Consider the following 17,626-nt stretch of genomic DNA (forward strand, 5'->3'; position numbering starts at 1 on the left):
ATGAGAATGAAATCATAAAATAAAATAAGACTTAAAATTCTCACGACGTTTCGGCCACAACACAAGTGGCCTTCTTCAGGTGAAAGAACAGAACTGTCGGGACGACGGAGCTTCAATTAACGCTGCTAAGATTCGCAGCATCTTTTAAGCTGCGAATCTTAGCAGCTTAAAGCTTAAAAGACGCTGCGAATCTTAAAGCGTTAATTGATGCTCCGTCGTCGCGACAGTTCTGTTCTTTCACCTGAAGAAGGCCACTTGTGTTGTGGCCGAAACGTCGTGAGAATTTTATTGTCTTATTTTATTTTATTATTTTATTCTCATTCTACGTGACTTTACCGAAAGAACCAAATAAGATGAATCCTTGCAGTCACGACAGCTTTAAATCGAAATTTACACTTAGTCTATTTGTAATGAGATAGTGAGATCTACTGGTTGGTAAAGGGAAGCACGGGTACAGGCACCATTATAAACATTATCCAATCCCCAAAGGGGAAGGTATCTAGGCCAAAGGTGAAGGGCAGGGCCAGCCGAGAAACTCCGAGAACCGGCTAGAAAGTTCCACGAGAGGGTGTGGCTGGAGGCGCAGCCTAGCCGCACCTGCGGCAATATAAGCGGAGGCGGAGGACTCGGGGCTGGTGTGTGAAGTCTTGGATCCGGACTGCGTCGTTGCTCGCCGTCATCTCTCTCTGTCGTTCGGCCACGTGGCGGATCTCCGGCGGAGCTCCACCGCCCACCTCGGCACGTCGTCAGCCAGTGGCGAGACCGGAAGCGGACGGGCAGAACCCGCCATGTGATCGGCCGTGTGTGTAGTCTGTAGAACGTAATATCTAAGTGTGTACTTGGAGAGGAAGCCCATAACGTTGGCCTGTGCCGTGCTGTACACAGAATAAAGAAGAGTACCCTCTACACGACACATTGTGGAAGTCGCTCGTTACAAATGTATAATGATTGAGTCGCTGCCAAACATGGTTGTAAAAACAGAGACATTCATGCACACACAGAGACACGGCATGGACACATACACAAATGCAGACAGACGCACTATTATCATAGATTGTTATGACTATAATAGTTGTTTTATGATAACGAATGCTATGGTGATGATTATTATGATTACGATTGTTATGATGACAATAATTCATGTGATGATGAATGTAGTGGTAAACATGGGGATGGTGGTGATCGTGGTTGTGATGGTGATGACCGGCGCGTGTAGGCAGCACGTGGGTGCAGAAGGTGGAGAAGACGCGCTCACTAATGCGGGAGCACTCGCTCAAGCCCACAGCTCTCATCCTGTCCGCACTAGATGAGTGTGCCTGTGAGTGACGCACCATCATTATCATCATCATCATGAATAGCACAATCATAATTAGCATCATCAATAACACAATCACCATCATCGCTAACTAAAAATGTACACAATTATCAGCATCACTGTCATCACCATTACCACTATAATTATATTATCATCATAACCAACACAATCATCAACATAATTTGCATCATCATATCATGGTAATTAATGTAATATTTTTTCACAAAACTCATAACCATTGTTCACACAAAACAAATATTGATTGTCGATGCAACCAAGCCATTGTCAAATTACCAAAGCAAGAACTCCAGCAGTAATGGTATGGGATGATCTCCAACAAGAACCTTCTTATCACGGAACAAAATACCAATTGATTTCCAATGGTAGAGTACTGGTACATCATACCCGTGACATGTTTGTCAGATGCCACTCTCATAGCCTGGACGTTTCCTTGACCAGACCCTTTTTTCTTGAGCGCCTGCCATTTGTTTGTGCCGCGAGCCTGAACAGCTTTAGGCTTGTGTGGAGGGCACAGGGTGATCCGGCAGTAACCACCTAGAGCTATCCACGGACATCTCCACCAGCTCGGGAAACCTGGGCTTCCTGCCCCAGCAGAGGGGTCATCAGGATCACGCGTGCCCAGTCCAAGCGGATCTTGTCCAGGACCCTGAGATCAAAGGGAAGTGAGGAGGGGGGAAGAATTGCCCAGGAGATATTGGCTCCAGGAGGGTGCTGAAGTGTACTTCCTCCACCTACTGGTTTTCGAACCTGGCCTAGGAGTTGGTCAGCTGCATCACAAACAGGTCACTCGTGGACATCACAAACCTCTCCACAACCCGGGTTAAACATCCCCGGCAAACATTATTGGTGATTATCTGAATCAGTCATAGGCCTTCGCTAGGTTGACTTAGCCTTAACTGAGTACCCGGTGTTGTATGTAAACATCAGCATAGGGGAAACAAATGTGGTTAGGCATGGTACTGGCTACACTACCTATGCCTTGTCATCCTTTATAACTGCTCGCCAACAAAAGTGTGTGCGTGTGTGTGTGTGTGCTTATCATTTCCACAAGCAGGGCTGTTCAACCTCCGTTGCAATGACATCCCCTACAATCCGTTCTTCTTCGCTTACGCCTTCCTCACGCTCAACGAAACCAGGTAGCCACACGCCGTCCTCGGTCATGATCTATCCACTGCTGGATGAAGCCCTCGCAAAGCCATGTGTTGCTATTCACTATGAGGGGTGCAACAAACAATGCAAACCGATTTCATGGCTTCATCTCTGCGGTGGACGAGCTCTTGGTCGCGTTCCCTCCTTTGGCTGCTGCTCTGTCATTAGTCTCCAACGCCGACCATCGTCCCTTCTGGCTGTGCACGTCCAGCCCAACCCCAATCAATATATCAGTGATGAGCACTAGTTCGTAAACACTACATAATCGTATTTACGTAGTGACTATGTGGGTAAAGATAGGAAGTGCCTGATCTCATGTGCTTGTACATATTGTACGTTGAACTTCTTTCGAACCATACGTAGCCAACCACGCGAATCGGAGGTGCGGAGGAAGGGCAACAAACTAAACGATTTCCGTGTCAAAATCGCAGCCTTCTCCCCGAGTACGAAGGCAGTCGTAAGCTTGAGCCTAGAAGTCACCCCAACAGTGCCACCAGTCCTGGCTTATTTTGATCGCAGTGACTCACCTCGCGTCTCCTCCTTCTGCCCCCCCCCCCCCGCTCCCTCCAGGCTGTACCTGAACCTCCACAAGGTGGGCGACGAGCTGCATGCGATCTTCAACGTCACGGAGTCTCCCGTGGGGCCGCTGAGCCTGCGGGACTACGGCGCGGTGCGCTCGGACCTGCTCACCTACGGCAAGGGCGACGTGCGCGTGTGGGCCGGAGAGGAGTTCACTACTTACGGCATCTACCGCCTGCTGCCCAAGGTGAGAGCCCACGTCGGCGTCGGGAGCGTCCAACGATCGCAGCGCTCTTCGGTCCGCTAAATGAAAACACTACCGTTCCTCTCCCCCGGAGTAAAGGTCCCACACAGGTGGAGCGGTCTCCCAGGCAAAGTCAAGAAGTTTCCAATCTTAGCTAATTTATATACTGCATTGAAAATCACTTGCACAAAATTTGCAACTTTTCGGGCTATGGTGCTTTATACAAAAGCAGGCAGTGTGTGCAATAAAATAAAAAAAGTATTATTATTTTTTTGTTAGGTGCAATATTAATTATGAAAGCTGCAGAGTTAACGTGTTTACATGTGTCATTATGTGTTTGCTATGTGTATCAGTCTGTCAACCTGGTTCTGTCCCGTGAACTCCTGTCAAAGAGCGATTGACACTTCACATGGCCTAAATGTGCACCTAGCCTTAGTGGTGAACTCACAAAATCTGGGACTTTTAATTATATTTTTGCATATGAGGCAATCTTTCGGAACTAAATGCCATTGTCAAGGTCTGCTAGACATGATGAGAGGGCTTCAGCAGAGAGTTTGTGGACAGTGTTGATATTCATCTGCTGGAGGAGTGCAGACTTCACTAGTTTACTCTGCAATCCAGGGACTTGTAACGTCCTGCAGAGACTTACAGGTTTCCCATGAGCAGCTGCCTCCTCAACAAGAGGCCAATTCTGGCAAATATAGGACTAGCTGGGAACCCACACACGTGCACAACGCTGCAGGGAGACCGTCGGGGCGGGCCCTGCTGGTGATTGTGGCGTGTGCGCTGAGTCCGCCATCTCCCGTCCCTCTGGCCGTGGCACTACAGGAGAAGCTGGTGATGGAGCAGTTCTCCCCCGTACAGCTCACCAAGGCCGTCAAAAACCCGCACGAGCAGGAGGCTCTCAAGTCATCGCATGTGAGTAGCGGCGCCGCACAGCCGCACGCGGCGGGGTCGATGGCACCTGCAGTTGACAACACGACGTCCAAGTGACGGAGGCCCTGCTTACATGAGCATTGAAACAGTGGCCATCTCTCCCGTTCACAACCCTAAGCCGGCGGTGGAAATTCCACTTTCCTATGCCTGGGGCGAGTCTCTCCATAGAACAACCACTGTTGGCTCCCTCACCAAGTGGTACTTATTTTATCGTTCCGAGATGGACGATGGCACTGAATCAACCCCTGAATCAACGACCTCCCAATTGCGAGCCACTCGCTCTACCGCTCATTCATATGGCTGTATTTTATTAAGCCTCTCAGAGGCCAACGCCATCGACAGCAGAGTAGGGGGACGTTGGGTAATCTGTCGTTTACTTCACAATCATGGCAGCATCATCATCATCATCAGCCATGATTTGACCACTGCTGGATGAAGGCCTCACCAAGCTGTCGCCATCTCTCACTGTTTCGAACTGGTCGCTCAATCTCCACGGTGGACATCCTTCTGAGTGTGTGCCCTCCTTTGGCTGCTGCTCCATCACTAGTCTCGACCACCAACCATCATGCCCTCGAGTGATGTCTTCTACCCACTCTCTTTTCTTTACAGTCAAGATAATGTGTTCGCATTTGGATTTGTTCTCTGATCCACATGGTTTCTTCTGTCTCCATTATTCTTTATGTCCATACTGCCATGTGTATTAATTGTCGTCTTTAATTAGCTTGGCACGATATCTCAAGTGTCATATTCAGTAATGGTTATGTTACCGATGTGGCTAAAATGGCATCAACGCATTGGTCTAACTCTAGGAAATGGGCAATTATCACTGCTGTACAAAACAAATTAGATTGAGTCATATCTGGGGTAGATTATCCAGTTCCTACCTCCCTGCAGTCATGCTGATTGATGATCCAACACTCACTGACTCGCTAAACTCACTCGCTCACTGGTGGACGGCCATATCCTTATCACTCTTCTATTGCTACTACAATGGTTAATGACTCAGTCTAGCAGACTCTGTTTCATCTGAGCCATCCTAAAGCACATGAACATGTATGCGTGTGTGCACGTGCGTGTTACAGATACATGGGGAGCGGTTGTGTAGTGGTTATTGCCTTGTGCTACAAACCCGGCAGTCTGAGTGTGATTGCCATTCATGGCCACCAACACTAGTGACGAATATCTGAAACAATCGTCAGCCTCCCTAGGTCGACTCGACCTCAAATGAGTTCCTGGTGCTGTGTGCAAATGTCACTTAAAACACGATGGCAGCAGGGCGTGGTGCTGCCCACCCACCGCCTCATGTTCCGTACCGGCCTCAATAGGTGCTCACTAAGAGCACTTGCCATAGCAGTCTGTTGAAGGCGATGGGGGGGATCTTTGTCTGTGTTACAGATACGCGATGCTGTGGCGGTGATCCAGTACATGGTGTGGCTGGAGGAAAACGTGCCCAAGGGGACGGTGACGGAGCTGTCGGGGAAGCTACACCTGGACCTCCTGCGCGGGTCCAGGCTCCTCCTGCACCATCCAGACCCCATCCCCTCCCACCATCGCCACCCCCTCCACTAGCTTCTGATACGATCCCGTATCCTTAGCACTGCCAGGGTGGCCTCATATTCTTACTCGGTGGGATCCAGAACGCTGCTTGGCTTGGAGTAGGGATGGTCAGCATAAGGCACTACCACAAGAATACACGGAATGCCTCATCCATTATAGTCCTGTATTATTGTATCAATATTTAGGCTGATGTGGGCTGCATTAACAGCAAAGGGCAAGGAAACACGATCCTATGCACAGGTTTATACAGATGAGATGCTTGGACGCACCGCTGTCATCAGTATGGCTTTAGTTCACGATATCTAAAATGAGTGAGGCGAGACGGAATCAGAATCAACAAAATCCCTGGCACAGGGGTCTCAACTATTCCAGATTAAAACGAAGTCCAGTCACTAGAGAACCACACCCATTACCCATCAGCCACGGCCACACCCCCTCATGCAGTCTCCTCACACGCACCCACTCACGATGAGCCAATATTGTTCAAGTGATGGAAGCCACGCAGTGCACTTCTGTCAAACCAATGGTGGACAAGGACCTCTCCGGAGTACCCACACTTTACCTCACCACGCGCCAAATGCCACTCGTAGACTAACTGTGGTGTACCAATGTACACTGCTGGGTGGACATCGGTGCAGAAGAGGGGGAGGGGAATATAATAATTTTAAAAACTTGAACCGGAATTTCAACTGCCAGGAGATGGAATCGAACTGGCGAACTCTGGGTTGCAAGTCCGGTGTGCTGATCATTACATCACGCCAGCCTCCCGGCAACATTCTTCATGTAACTGCTGGGTTGAACGCTGCCTCTCTTCCTGGCCCGTGGACATCTGTGAGAGGCAGGGGGCCCGAGGTAGCACGTTCGGGTATCTTTAGTTGATGGTAAATGCTTCTTGTGCCAGATTTCCATTCTTGTGTATTGAACTCAACGTGGAACCTCTAAAGACACGTCGTCAATCGCAGTTCCAGCAGAAAGGTCGTCATGACCACCAGGGGACCCGTTCACAACAACCACGTGGCCTGTCGCCAGCCCTCGGATGGCTACAGATATCCGCCCTTTAAGCAAAGCCTGAGTTGAACTTGGGAATACGGCAAATACAAGTGGCGATGTTTTTCATACCGCAGTAAGTACTCATTTGAGGCTGAGTCAAGCTAGGGGAGGCCCAGGACTGGTTAAGATAACCGTTACTGGTGTTGGTCTTAGGTCACTGCTGCACAGTAACCACAGAGGGACACAATCTCAATGTGGAGTTCCATGAGGAAGAGAACGCCGTGTTAGGCTAACCGACATGTGTTGCCATTTTGTTTCAGGAATCAAGCGTTTTCCGAGGGTCCCAGTTTTGAGACCATTTCTGCAAGTGGACTCAACGGCGCGCTGGCGCACTACAGGTGCCATTAAGGGCCAATGCTGTGCACTGAATCACCTATGGAATGGGTCACAATAGACACGTGCAGGTAGGGAGAGTGCAGTAGGCTGCGCAGAAACACACCATGAGCGACAGGAGCACCACCGTGCAGCTAAAGTCGCAAGGTGGCATAGCCAGGTCTATGCGATGTTAATGATTGCATAGGGCTCTGGCTGACGCCAGTGCAGAGGCAGGCGGTGAGCACTGCATGTCGGGGAAATCAGTGAGGCCCACACCAGGGTAGGCTTCGGCAAGGTAAGGTAATTTACCCTTTTTACCGGGTTAAAGGGTAAAGGTGTCGACATGCCAAGGGGTAAGGTAAAGAGTAGGGTAAAGGTAGCGCGGAAGAATTACCCGGCAGGGTAAAGGTAGCGCCAAGTATTACCCGGTAAATACTGTGTTTACTGCTCACTAAAAGCTCTGTGGCGCAGTCCGTGGCCTCCATTTAAAATTGGAATAATCGAGAGTATTCTATGTGAATGAAGCACTCTATCTAGCATTTACCTGTTATAAACCTTTTTCATGTGTAGTAGTACCCCAGTAATTACCCTGTAATCGGGTAATTTGTATGGCGTAAGGGTAAAAGGTAGGCTCGTTGCATTTGACCTTTTACCTTACCTTGCCGAGGCCTACGCGAGGGCCAAGAAGAGGGCGAGTTGGAGGAGGCTTCAAGGGCCAGGGTCTAACCAGAGACGTGCACAGGGGGAGAGTGGCAATGGATTGGGACAGACGCTGAAGCAGGGACGGGGAAGGGGAGAGCCTTGGGGCTGGTGGCGCTAGGCGGGTCCGGTCCCTTCCGAGTTGGAGAGGTGGGGGGAGAGGGGGCCAGGATGGGGGTAGACCAGAAGGGGGGGGGGGGGCACGGGGAGCAGAGAGCCCTAATAAAATGAAACGGGTCAACTGTTGTGTATACTATTGCTGTTGTCAGTCGGGTACATTCGCTCAACTCTTTTGATGGTGACTTAAGAGGAGATGAGCCACAGTGCAGTTCTTCAGGAGCTCTGTGCATCCATCGGTCTATAACAGGGAGTAGAGACGATTCAATATGAAGCAGCTCTCGGCCTCTTGAGAACTGGTCACATCGATCAAAGCATTTTCTCAATTCTTGGACGTGCAGAGCACAGTACATAGGACCATATGTAATTATTCCTTGACAGCTGTCGGAGTTCACACCACGAATGAAATACTTACGAATATACGCATGTTGTACAGCGATACATCATTCTTGTGGGTGGCATGGTGGCAGCCGCGTAGTGGTAATAGTTTCACGTCACAGTGCGAAAGGTGCCTGAGTTCGATTCCTGTCTGGGGCACCTCCGTGTGGAGTTCGTTCTGCCACCGTTTGACACGGGGTCCCTATGGCTTCTCAAAGCTCAGCATCACGCAAGGTCACTTGTGTCGGCAAAACAAATATCGCAATGATGAAAAATCAAATTTTGATTTAAAGCTTTCGTGACTGCAGTAATTCATATTCTTAGCTCTTTCGGTAAAGTCACGTTGAAGGGAAACAATAAAATAATAAAATATATATAAAACAATAAAACATTCTCACGAAAGAGCTAAGAAGATGAAAACTCACTTTGTAAAATGACTCAATTGGGATCACAGTAGCAACAGTAGCAGAAACATTGCCTCCTACTGCGAACGCTTGGCAGTACCGTCCTGCAAGCGAGTCCTGAGACTGAGCGAGGCGTTTTTCAGGTAAACAAACGTCGTGCTGGTCACAGTGGTGGTGGTGGGGTACAGTCGTGTCGCGGTTTTTCAGCGGGGAGCGGTAGTATAGCAGTTAGCACGCTGCGCTATGAACCTGGTGACCCGAGTTTAATTCCCGTTCATGGCCAACACCAGTGACGATTATTTGAACCGGTCCTGGGCCTCCCCTAGGTTAACTCAGCCTAAAATGAGTACCTTCTACGGTGCGTAAAACATCGCCACTGGTGAGACAAAGGCGGCTGGGCGTGGTGCTGGCCACCCAACCCCCTTATGTGTAGTTCCGACCTTCATAAGTGCTCGCTAACAGCACTTGCCCCGACTGTCTGTAAAGGCTTTACGTGGGATCTTTGTTGTTTGGTGGGGTGCACGAGTTGCCGTGACTTGTTCCAGTGATCAATACCACACGCCGTTTCATTTCAGTGCCAGCAATGAGACGAACCGGAAACTGACCACCAACGAGATGTACCTGTTCGACTCTGGAGGTCAATACCGGTGGGTTGTCACTAGTGGCGTCGCTAGGCATATGCAAACCTCAGGGGCCCCAAGCAGCCCAAGGGGTCCCAGGATTCATGAGAAATATATAAGTGAACTAAACGTAAGCTTGAATAAAAATTCTAATCAACACAACAAACAGATGTATCTCTCTCGTGGCTATCTTGACTATTTTCTCTCATCACTTAATCTGTCCCTTGTCGACATCTCTCATCGCACCGCATCATATTTCGTCGACATTCCTCACTCTCGTGTATTTATTCCCGTCTGTCATCTCACTAGGAGTTTATACATCAAAAATATAATAATTTGGTTTATCCCAGCAGCACCACTGGCTAAATGGTCAGAGTAGCCGCCTGAACACAAGCGAGTTTGGGTGACCAGGAGAGATGCCATAAGAACGTGGAAATTCCACCACTGGCTCAGAGTTGTAAGACAGGAGATATGCGCCACGCTCACTGTTCAATGGGAAAAACGGGTCCCACGCTGTGGCTAGCTATTCAACCACAGCTCTGACAAGCCGCCCCACCGTCTTACTACTGGCGGCCCAAAGGCTCGAGTTCTCATGTGCCCTGTGCCGCGCGTGTATCCCGCAAACTCCCCTGCAGAGATGGAACAACGGACATCACTCGCACCCTGCACTGGGGAGTCCCAACGGACTTCATGAAGGTGGGTGCTGCCATCACCTAGTAATCCCAAGCAGCCACTCAAGCCCTAAGCTCCTACTCAAGCACTCACCAGGCACAACCGTGACAATGTAAATACAAAATATCTTATCAGGGGGAGGGATGAATGTATCCCACTTGAAGATAAAAACTAAAAATGCAGTCTCAGAGATAATATAAAATTAAAATCAGAGCCAGGGAAATCCCCCAATAAAATCAAACCTTGCTTGTTAGATATACAGCCAAATCCATATCGAGATGTAGGTACTGCCTGCGACCATGTCCACACGGTTTCTGTCTTAACGGTCGTGGCACTCCACCCCGGCACAGGAAGCGTACACGCGAGTGCTGATGGGGAGCATCGACCTCAGCCAGGCCATCTTTCCCGACAACACGTTCGGTGAGTCGCCCCTTCCACACTCGTGGCCCGTCCCACTGCCGCATTCGAGCCAGCACGAGGCCCATCTCGGCACGGGTGTATTCTCCACTGGGGCTTTTTTCCCATGCCAAGCCAGCACCAAGCCGTGCAGCGCTGTTGGCCTCACAAGAAGTCTGAATCTGGCTCGGGGCTCGTGCTCACAGCCACAGGGGAAGAAGCCACCACACAACTCATTCAGCACGAGCCACTCACTCCACCTGTTGTTTCCCCCGGCAACGTATTCAGAGATTTTTATTCAACTCGAGTTGCCCACAAATTTATTTTTAGAGCCAGAATCCATCAAGGGTTGGCAGGTGCCATCTGCCTCTGTATATCTGTCTCTGTATATATGTGTCTGTATCTGTGTGTGCCTGTCTGTGTCTCTGTGCCCCAGGGGCCCGGTTGGACACGTTGGCGAGGCATGCACTGTGGGAGGCTGGACTCAACTATGGCCACGGCACCGGCCATGGCATCGGCAACTTCCTCAGCGTGCACGAGTGTAAGAGTGTGTGTACGAGAGTATGAGTGTGTGTGTGTGTCTATTCAAACTCACAGTGGCCTGGTATCAGCTAGCTGATGAAAGTTGCTAGCGAGAATTCCATCATCACTTACAACTCCTCCTGATGCCGAGGGTAAATGTGCGAGATTTAGGACTGTGCTCATGCAGCTGCAATGGCTGCTTTGGGTACACGGTCCAGACCTCCCCAGAGACCCTGGCTGACAGAGGAGGTGTTCAGATTGGCTGAGATAAGCGACAGGCCCACTCCCACCGTCTACAGCATCCCATATCAGCCTTCGCTCGGAGGTTCGGAGAGCCGTGAGGTGCTGCAAGGATGGGTGGTGGTCGCGGGTTGCTGAGGAGATGGGGTCTGCCTCAGTAGCCCGTGATCACAAATCACTCTTTAACTCCATCAAAAAAGTGACTTGCAGCGCCACACCTATCACAATCATTAGGGGAAAGAAAGGTGATCCGATCTCTGGCCCCAAGGAGCAGGTTTGCAGATTTGGTGAGCATTTTTGGGAGGTCTTGAGGAGGGGAAATCCATCAGCCTGGAAAACATCATCGGGCAAAGTGGGCATGACCCTGGTGAGGCTGTCGTGCCTCAAATATTGGAAGAAAAAGTCACCCCCTGTGAATGGCTGGCTGAGGTGCTCTCTGTTGAGGAAGTACAGAAGGCGATCCATAGTCTGAGACCAGGTTAAGCACCAGGCAGAGATGATCTCCCAAGCGAAGGGCTGAGGGAGGGTGGCATTTGAGCGCAGACTACCTTACATGACATCATAATAAGTCTGGACCACTGGATGGGTTCTGCAGGATTGGAAGGATGCCCTCGTGGGTCCCCCTCCTTTAAGAAGGGGGACCGCACAGACTGTAACAACTACAGGAGCATCTCCCTCCTCAGTGTGCCGGGGAAGGTCCTGGCAGGGATCATTCAACATCGCCTTGCCAGGCACGCTAAGAAAAGGCTTGCGGAGCCCCAATGTGGTTTCAGGAAAGGGCAGTCCTGGACCGATGCCATATTTTCTGTCCATCTGCTACAACAGAGGTTTAGGGAATTCCAACAAGAACTACATCTTTACTTTATTGACCTGGTCAAGGCCTATAATAACATCAGTAGGCCTGGGCTCTGGGTTGTTCTTCGTGCTTACGAGCCCCTGACTCTCTGCTCACAATCATTAAGGACCTTCATGATGGTGAGCAGGCCCAGGTAAAACTACATGGCCGGGAGTTAGAGCAATTCCCTTTTCACCTTGGGGTGCGACAGGGATGTCCTCTGGCTCCCACATTATTTTGCATCTCTTTTGACCACGTTGTTCGTGAAGCCTTCGATGGCTGTATTGGAAGGAATTACCATTCGGTGCAGATACAATGGGAGGCTAATTGATGCCCGGGGTGCGGTCAAGGGATGGCTCCTTATTGGTCATGTATGCCGATGATCTGGTGATTTCTGCTCACTCAGAGGAGGAGTTGAAGGTGCTGCTGCTCAATTTTTGGAGCATGCCACTAAGTGGTGGGCCTTACCATCAGCCCAATCAAAACTAATCACCTGCCTGGGTATATTGTACCATTAGTCACTCCACCCCACAACTCCCAATTGGTGATGGGGCAGTTGTGGAGAGTTTTCCATACCTGGACAGTACTCATGACAGCAGAGGTCTTACTCCGAATCAGTCGAGCAGCATTATTTTTTCATCGGCTGCGTAACGCGGTGTGGAAACTACCTTGTCTGTTGCTCCACATGAAGCTTTGGGTCTTCTCGGCCACGGTCATGCTCTCCCTTCTCTACGCTTGCAAAACGTGGACCCCCCTAATGGCACGACTTAGCTGATTAGAAACATTTAGGCTGGCCTACCTACGATCCATCCTGGGTTTTACCAGGCTGTATTGTGTGAGGAACCCACAAATACTTGAAATATCTGGACAAAGTCCCATCGGTGAGCTCCTCCGGCAGGCAAGGCTGCGTTGGCTGGGTCATGTAACCTGCATGCCCAGCCATCGCATGCCTAAACAGCTTTTGTTTGGCCAGATAGAAGGGGCTAAACGGGAGCAGCACGGGCTAGAGAAGAGATGGAGTGATGTAGTACAGGAGGACGTGGGGCTGAGTGGACTTGCCGATGACTGGTACCAGCAGTGTCAAGATCAGCCTCTGTGGAGGACGCTGCTGCTACTGGACAGTTGGAGGCAGTCGCCTTCCAATAACAACGGAAGGCAGAGGAGCAACGCTTACAACAACGAGCAGAACGACGGATTGGTTAAAACACAGCAAGTTGGCACAGTAGGGGGCACAGGTGGTGCATCGGCCAGTCATCTCAGTCAGTCGACCCATGGCACCTGGGTCTGTCCCGTGACCTCTTACCAGCGAGCGTTCGACAATTCACGTGGCCTTAACATGCACATAGCCTGGCACAAGCGCCGTGGTGATGTCACCGCCACTTAGTGGCGAATTGCGGTTGTTGTAAGAGAGTGAGTGCATGTGTGTGTGTGTACGAGTGTGTGGGAGCGGTAGTGTAGCGGTTAGAGTGCTGCAGTCAAAATCCGGTAACCTGGGCTCGATTCCTGCTCACAGTCGACACCAGCGACGATTACCTGAACTAATGTTTTGCCTCCCCAATGTCAACTCGGCCTCAAATTAGTACTTGGTGCAGTGTATTAACATGATCACGGGGGAGACAAATGCAGCCGGGCGTGGTGATGGCCACCCATTCCATCATGTGCTCTGCTGGCCTTTCGTAGGTGCTCGCCCAACAGCACTTGCACGAACAGTCTGTTAAGATTAATACGGAGATCTTCATCTCTGTGTGCACAGACACAGACACGAGTGTGGGTGAGAGCTTGAGAGAGCAGAACTGCTCTGCAGTTGGGCCATCACCATACAAAGTGATTTCCTGCTGAAATTAGATGGTGCTTATCTCATGGTTACAGCCTGGAGCCAGTGATGGAAATTCCACATTCCTACTATGGCAGGGAAAGTATATCTATAAAACAAACACTGTTAACTCCCCCATAAATGGGTAGCTGTTTTATGAACCCTTGGGAGGGATGATGGGCTGAAGCAACACCTCGAACAGGATTTGAACTCTCGACCTTCCAATTGGGTGCCGCTCACTTAATTGCTGAGCCACCTAAAATGGTGGGAATAATGTTGTTGTTGTTGTTTGTCTTAGGCCAGGGCTCTTGAGGAATGTATCCTATATTATTTTGCTATTTGTCTTTGTGCAAGACTCCGAGGGCAGCGTCTCAATGTAGTTGGTATTGTTGTTGCTCCGTTGAGGCTGTGCCGGTGGATGTCCCCACTCGCGAGTGCGAGTGGTGTGCGACTGTCGGATGTTCGGCGCTCTTTCCACACAGGGCCTGTGGGAATCGGGACATCCTACGACATTGGTCTGCACGAAGGGATGTTCACCTCCATAGGTAAGAATCACAGCGTAATTTCTTTCAAGATATTGCCTGGAACGCCACTGTAGGCTAGCTTGGCACACGGTACTACCCAATACACAGCAGATAGGTGATTATTAATGTTGACACTGCTCCATGTGCGTTTGTGTTCCATGACCAGAACCTGGCTACTACCAGGACAACGAGTTTGGAATTCGTCTGGAGAACATTGTGATGGTCGTAAAAGCAGAGACAGCGGTGTGTATGCGTGCCACTCCACATGTGTGTGTGTGTGTCACCGTGTCTTTGTGCTTGTGGTGCGGTCGTGCGGCGGTGATCGGACTGCGCTGCGAACACCAAAACCAAATACAATTCCCTCTCATGGCCAATACCCGTGAATCATTCCTCACGCCTCTGAACAGATACTGCTTGTGTTACAAGTCTAAATGATGCATTATGACAAAAACAACATCAATTATGCACGCTAACATCGATATCGCACCGCTAATGGTAATGGTGTGGTGGCATTGTCGTGTGGGTCCCCCACCAGTCTCCCTCTGGATGCTCGGATGAGAACCAAAAGGTTTCAACCGTGTCCAAATAGGATAACAAAGTTATTGGTAATAATTGCATGCATGTTATGAAATATTCTTTGGGTCTTTCGGTAAAGTCACGTAGATAGGTTGAAAGAAAAGAACAAAAAAACTACGACGTTTTGATCACAACACAAGCAATCGTGATCAGGAGGAGAACAGAGGAAACCTGCTGAGGCAGACTGTCTTAAAGGTTTCAAATGGGTGTAGCCCAATGGTCATAAACGAAGTGGGCGGGGCTAGTGATGTTAATGTAAGAAATTAGCATGTTAATGTAAGATCAGGGGGCGACCTCCACGATGAGGGCGCACAAGTGGCTATGTCAGTGTGAGAGATTAGCATGTTAATGTAAGATCGGCGTGACTTGCGATAGGTGCAAAAACAGGTTTCCTGCGAGGAAAATTAAACAGCTGCTCATTTGGAAAGGTAATCATGTATTATTTTACTTCTGTTGGTGTAACACATAAAATGACACCATTGAAGTGTTGCCACCTTGCGTGGTACCGATATCTGGTCTGGCCCAAGGACTAACTCTCCCCCACACTCCTCCAGCATCTCGATTGTTTAATTATTTTTTCTGTAAAGCATCTTGATAATTTTCCGATTGCATGTGTATGTATGTTTAACTTCTTTCGCACCATACGTATCCAACCTTGCTAATCGGAGGTGCAGGGGAAGGAGAACAAACGAAACACAAAAATAATTTCTAAAGAAATGAGTTTTCAATCTAGATTGAGGGTTGATGGATCACCGCACGAACATCGTGAAACCCCCTTCTTCCCGTCGGCATTCAGGAGGAGCCCGTACCCTATCTTGCTAAGAGAAAGCGGTACAGAAAATGTGGACTTCACAACTGTTCCGTCTGTATGGGATTGAGTGTTTCCCCCTCTCATGCGTTGGTTTTCTCCCACGTGTAAACACTCATTAATTTACCAATAACACTTTATATAGGACCGCAGAGCTTGGGAAATTGCAGACAGTGAGCAAACATTGTGCGGCAATGGCGTTGCAAGTTGAAATTCTTATTCTATTAAAAAGTCGTATTTGTGAAAATCCATATAAAACGACAGCGAAACCGTGCGAAAATACCGGACAAGGCTGGGGTGGTTCATTGGTTTACAGCAAACGCGATACCCCGCATTGTCCCGTTGTTTTGATGACCTCTTGATCAACCTCGTGTGTGTGCGCCGACTGACCGCTGCAGTACACGTTTGGAGTGAAGCCCTACCTGACCTTCGAGACTGTGACCCTTGTTCCGTACGAGAAGAAGCTGATCAAGTTGTCACTGCTGTCCGATAAGCAGGTAGGGGGTACGGGGAGTCCACGCGTCTCCTCCCTCTTGACCACGAAGGAACGATCGTATTACAGCGACATTTGTTACACGTGTCTTCTTCTCGACCCCTGGACTTTTGAGCTGTTGGGACTTGACCATTTCTGTCGCTGAGATCTTCTCGTCGTGGTCACTTCTCTTCTCTCTGTTTTTTCAACTCGGACGGTTTCCATCCTGTCCCGTGCTCGATGTCTAACGTTCATTCAGAACGTGGACCGACTCTTCCACAGCACCTTCTCGTCGTCCTTCCATCATCACCGCCCTCTGCATCCAGGTCAAGTGTATGAAATATTTAGTTTACTATACAACGTTGTGTGAAAGTCAACAGCACTTGCACTATTGACAGACTTGCCCCTGGCATAGGAATGTGGCATTTCCACAACTGGCTCAGAGCTAGAAATAGGTTTTACCCTTGTAACTGGCACAAAAACTGACACCTTTATTCAAGGCATCATGTTTACAATAACCACAACACAAGCAGTCAAAATGCAAACAAAAGAGACAACTCTGATAATAATATGCACTGTCCTTGAATTTTATTGGTCCACACCCGAGACGGCTTTTCTTAGAGCCTAGTCTCAACTGGTGTTGGGCCAGAAGATGCCAAAAGTCGTACATCTCAAAAACAGCGCACTATCAGAGTTTTGAGGGCTCGGGGTGAGCATTTACCCGCGCACTATCAGAGTATTGAGGGCTCGGGGTGAGCATTTACCCCGAGCCCTCAATACTCTGATAGTGCGGTGTTTTTGAGTTGTACGCCTTTTGGCGTCTTCTGGTCCAACACCAGTGGAGACTAGGCTCTAAGAAAAGCCGTCTCGGGTGTGGACCAATCAAATGCAAGGACAGTGCATATTATTATCAGAGTTGTCTCTTTTGTTTGCATTTTGACTGCTTGTGTTGTGGTTATTGCAAACATGATGCCTTGAATAAAGGTGTCAGTTTTGTGCCAGTTAAAAGGGTAAAACCTATTTCTATATCTTGGTACTGGCAAAGGAGGTCTCATAATGTAAATGCTCACCCCGAGCCCTCAATACTCTGATAGTGCGCTGTTTTTTGAGTTGTACGTCTTTTGGCGTCTTCTGGTCCAACACCAGTGGAGACTAGGCTCTAAGAAAAGCGGTCTCGGGTGTGGGCCAATCAAATTCAAGGACAGTGCATATTATTATCAGAGTTGTCTCTTTTGTTTGCATTTTGACTGCTTGTGTTGTGGTTATTGCAGACATGATGCCCTGAATAAAGGTGTCAGTTTTTGTGCCAGTTAAAAGGGTTAAACCTATTTCTATATCTTGGTACTGGCAAAGGAGGTCTCATAATGGCTCAGAGCTGTAAACAAGACATGATCTCTGCCTCAATGTTAATTATTTCAGCAGGAAATCACCTTGACATTTTTAG

General features: G+C 49.2%; 1 protein-coding gene across 2 annotated transcripts in view; it reads left to right on the top strand.

Moving 5' to 3' along the window:
- The window catches only part of XPNPEP2 (X-prolyl aminopeptidase 2), a 51,822-nt gene that overhangs the window by 30,310 nt on the left and 3,886 nt on the right, over positions 1-17,626 (top strand). For both annotated transcript variants that reach the window (XM_032976171.2, XM_076052796.1), the window contains 13 exons: positions 1,217-1,318; positions 2,391-2,472; positions 3,056-3,251; positions 4,077-4,166; positions 5,580-5,689; positions 7,052-7,129; positions 9,280-9,351; positions 9,960-10,020; positions 10,347-10,416; positions 10,829-10,933; positions 14,285-14,347; positions 14,493-14,569; positions 16,109-16,207. In XM_032976171.2, coding sequence (XP_032832062.1) covers positions 1,217-1,318; positions 2,391-2,472; positions 3,056-3,251; positions 4,077-4,166; positions 5,580-5,689; positions 7,052-7,129; positions 9,280-9,351; positions 9,960-10,020; positions 10,347-10,416; positions 10,829-10,933; positions 14,285-14,347; positions 14,493-14,569; positions 16,109-16,207 — 1,205 coding nt within the window. The remainder of the gene's footprint in view (positions 1-1,216; positions 1,319-2,390; positions 2,473-3,055; positions 3,252-4,076; positions 4,167-5,579; positions 5,690-7,051; positions 7,130-9,279; positions 9,352-9,959; positions 10,021-10,346; positions 10,417-10,828; positions 10,934-14,284; positions 14,348-14,492; positions 14,570-16,108; positions 16,208-17,626) is intronic.

This window comes from Petromyzon marinus, chromosome 58 (genome assembly GCF_048934315.1).
Source record: "Petromyzon marinus isolate PM22_M1 ecotype Great Lakes invasive population chromosome 58, UKy_Petmar_22M1.pri1.0, whole genome shotgun sequence".
Classification (NCBI taxonomy): domain Eukaryota; kingdom Metazoa; phylum Chordata; class Hyperoartia; order Petromyzontiformes; family Petromyzontidae; genus Petromyzon; species Petromyzon marinus.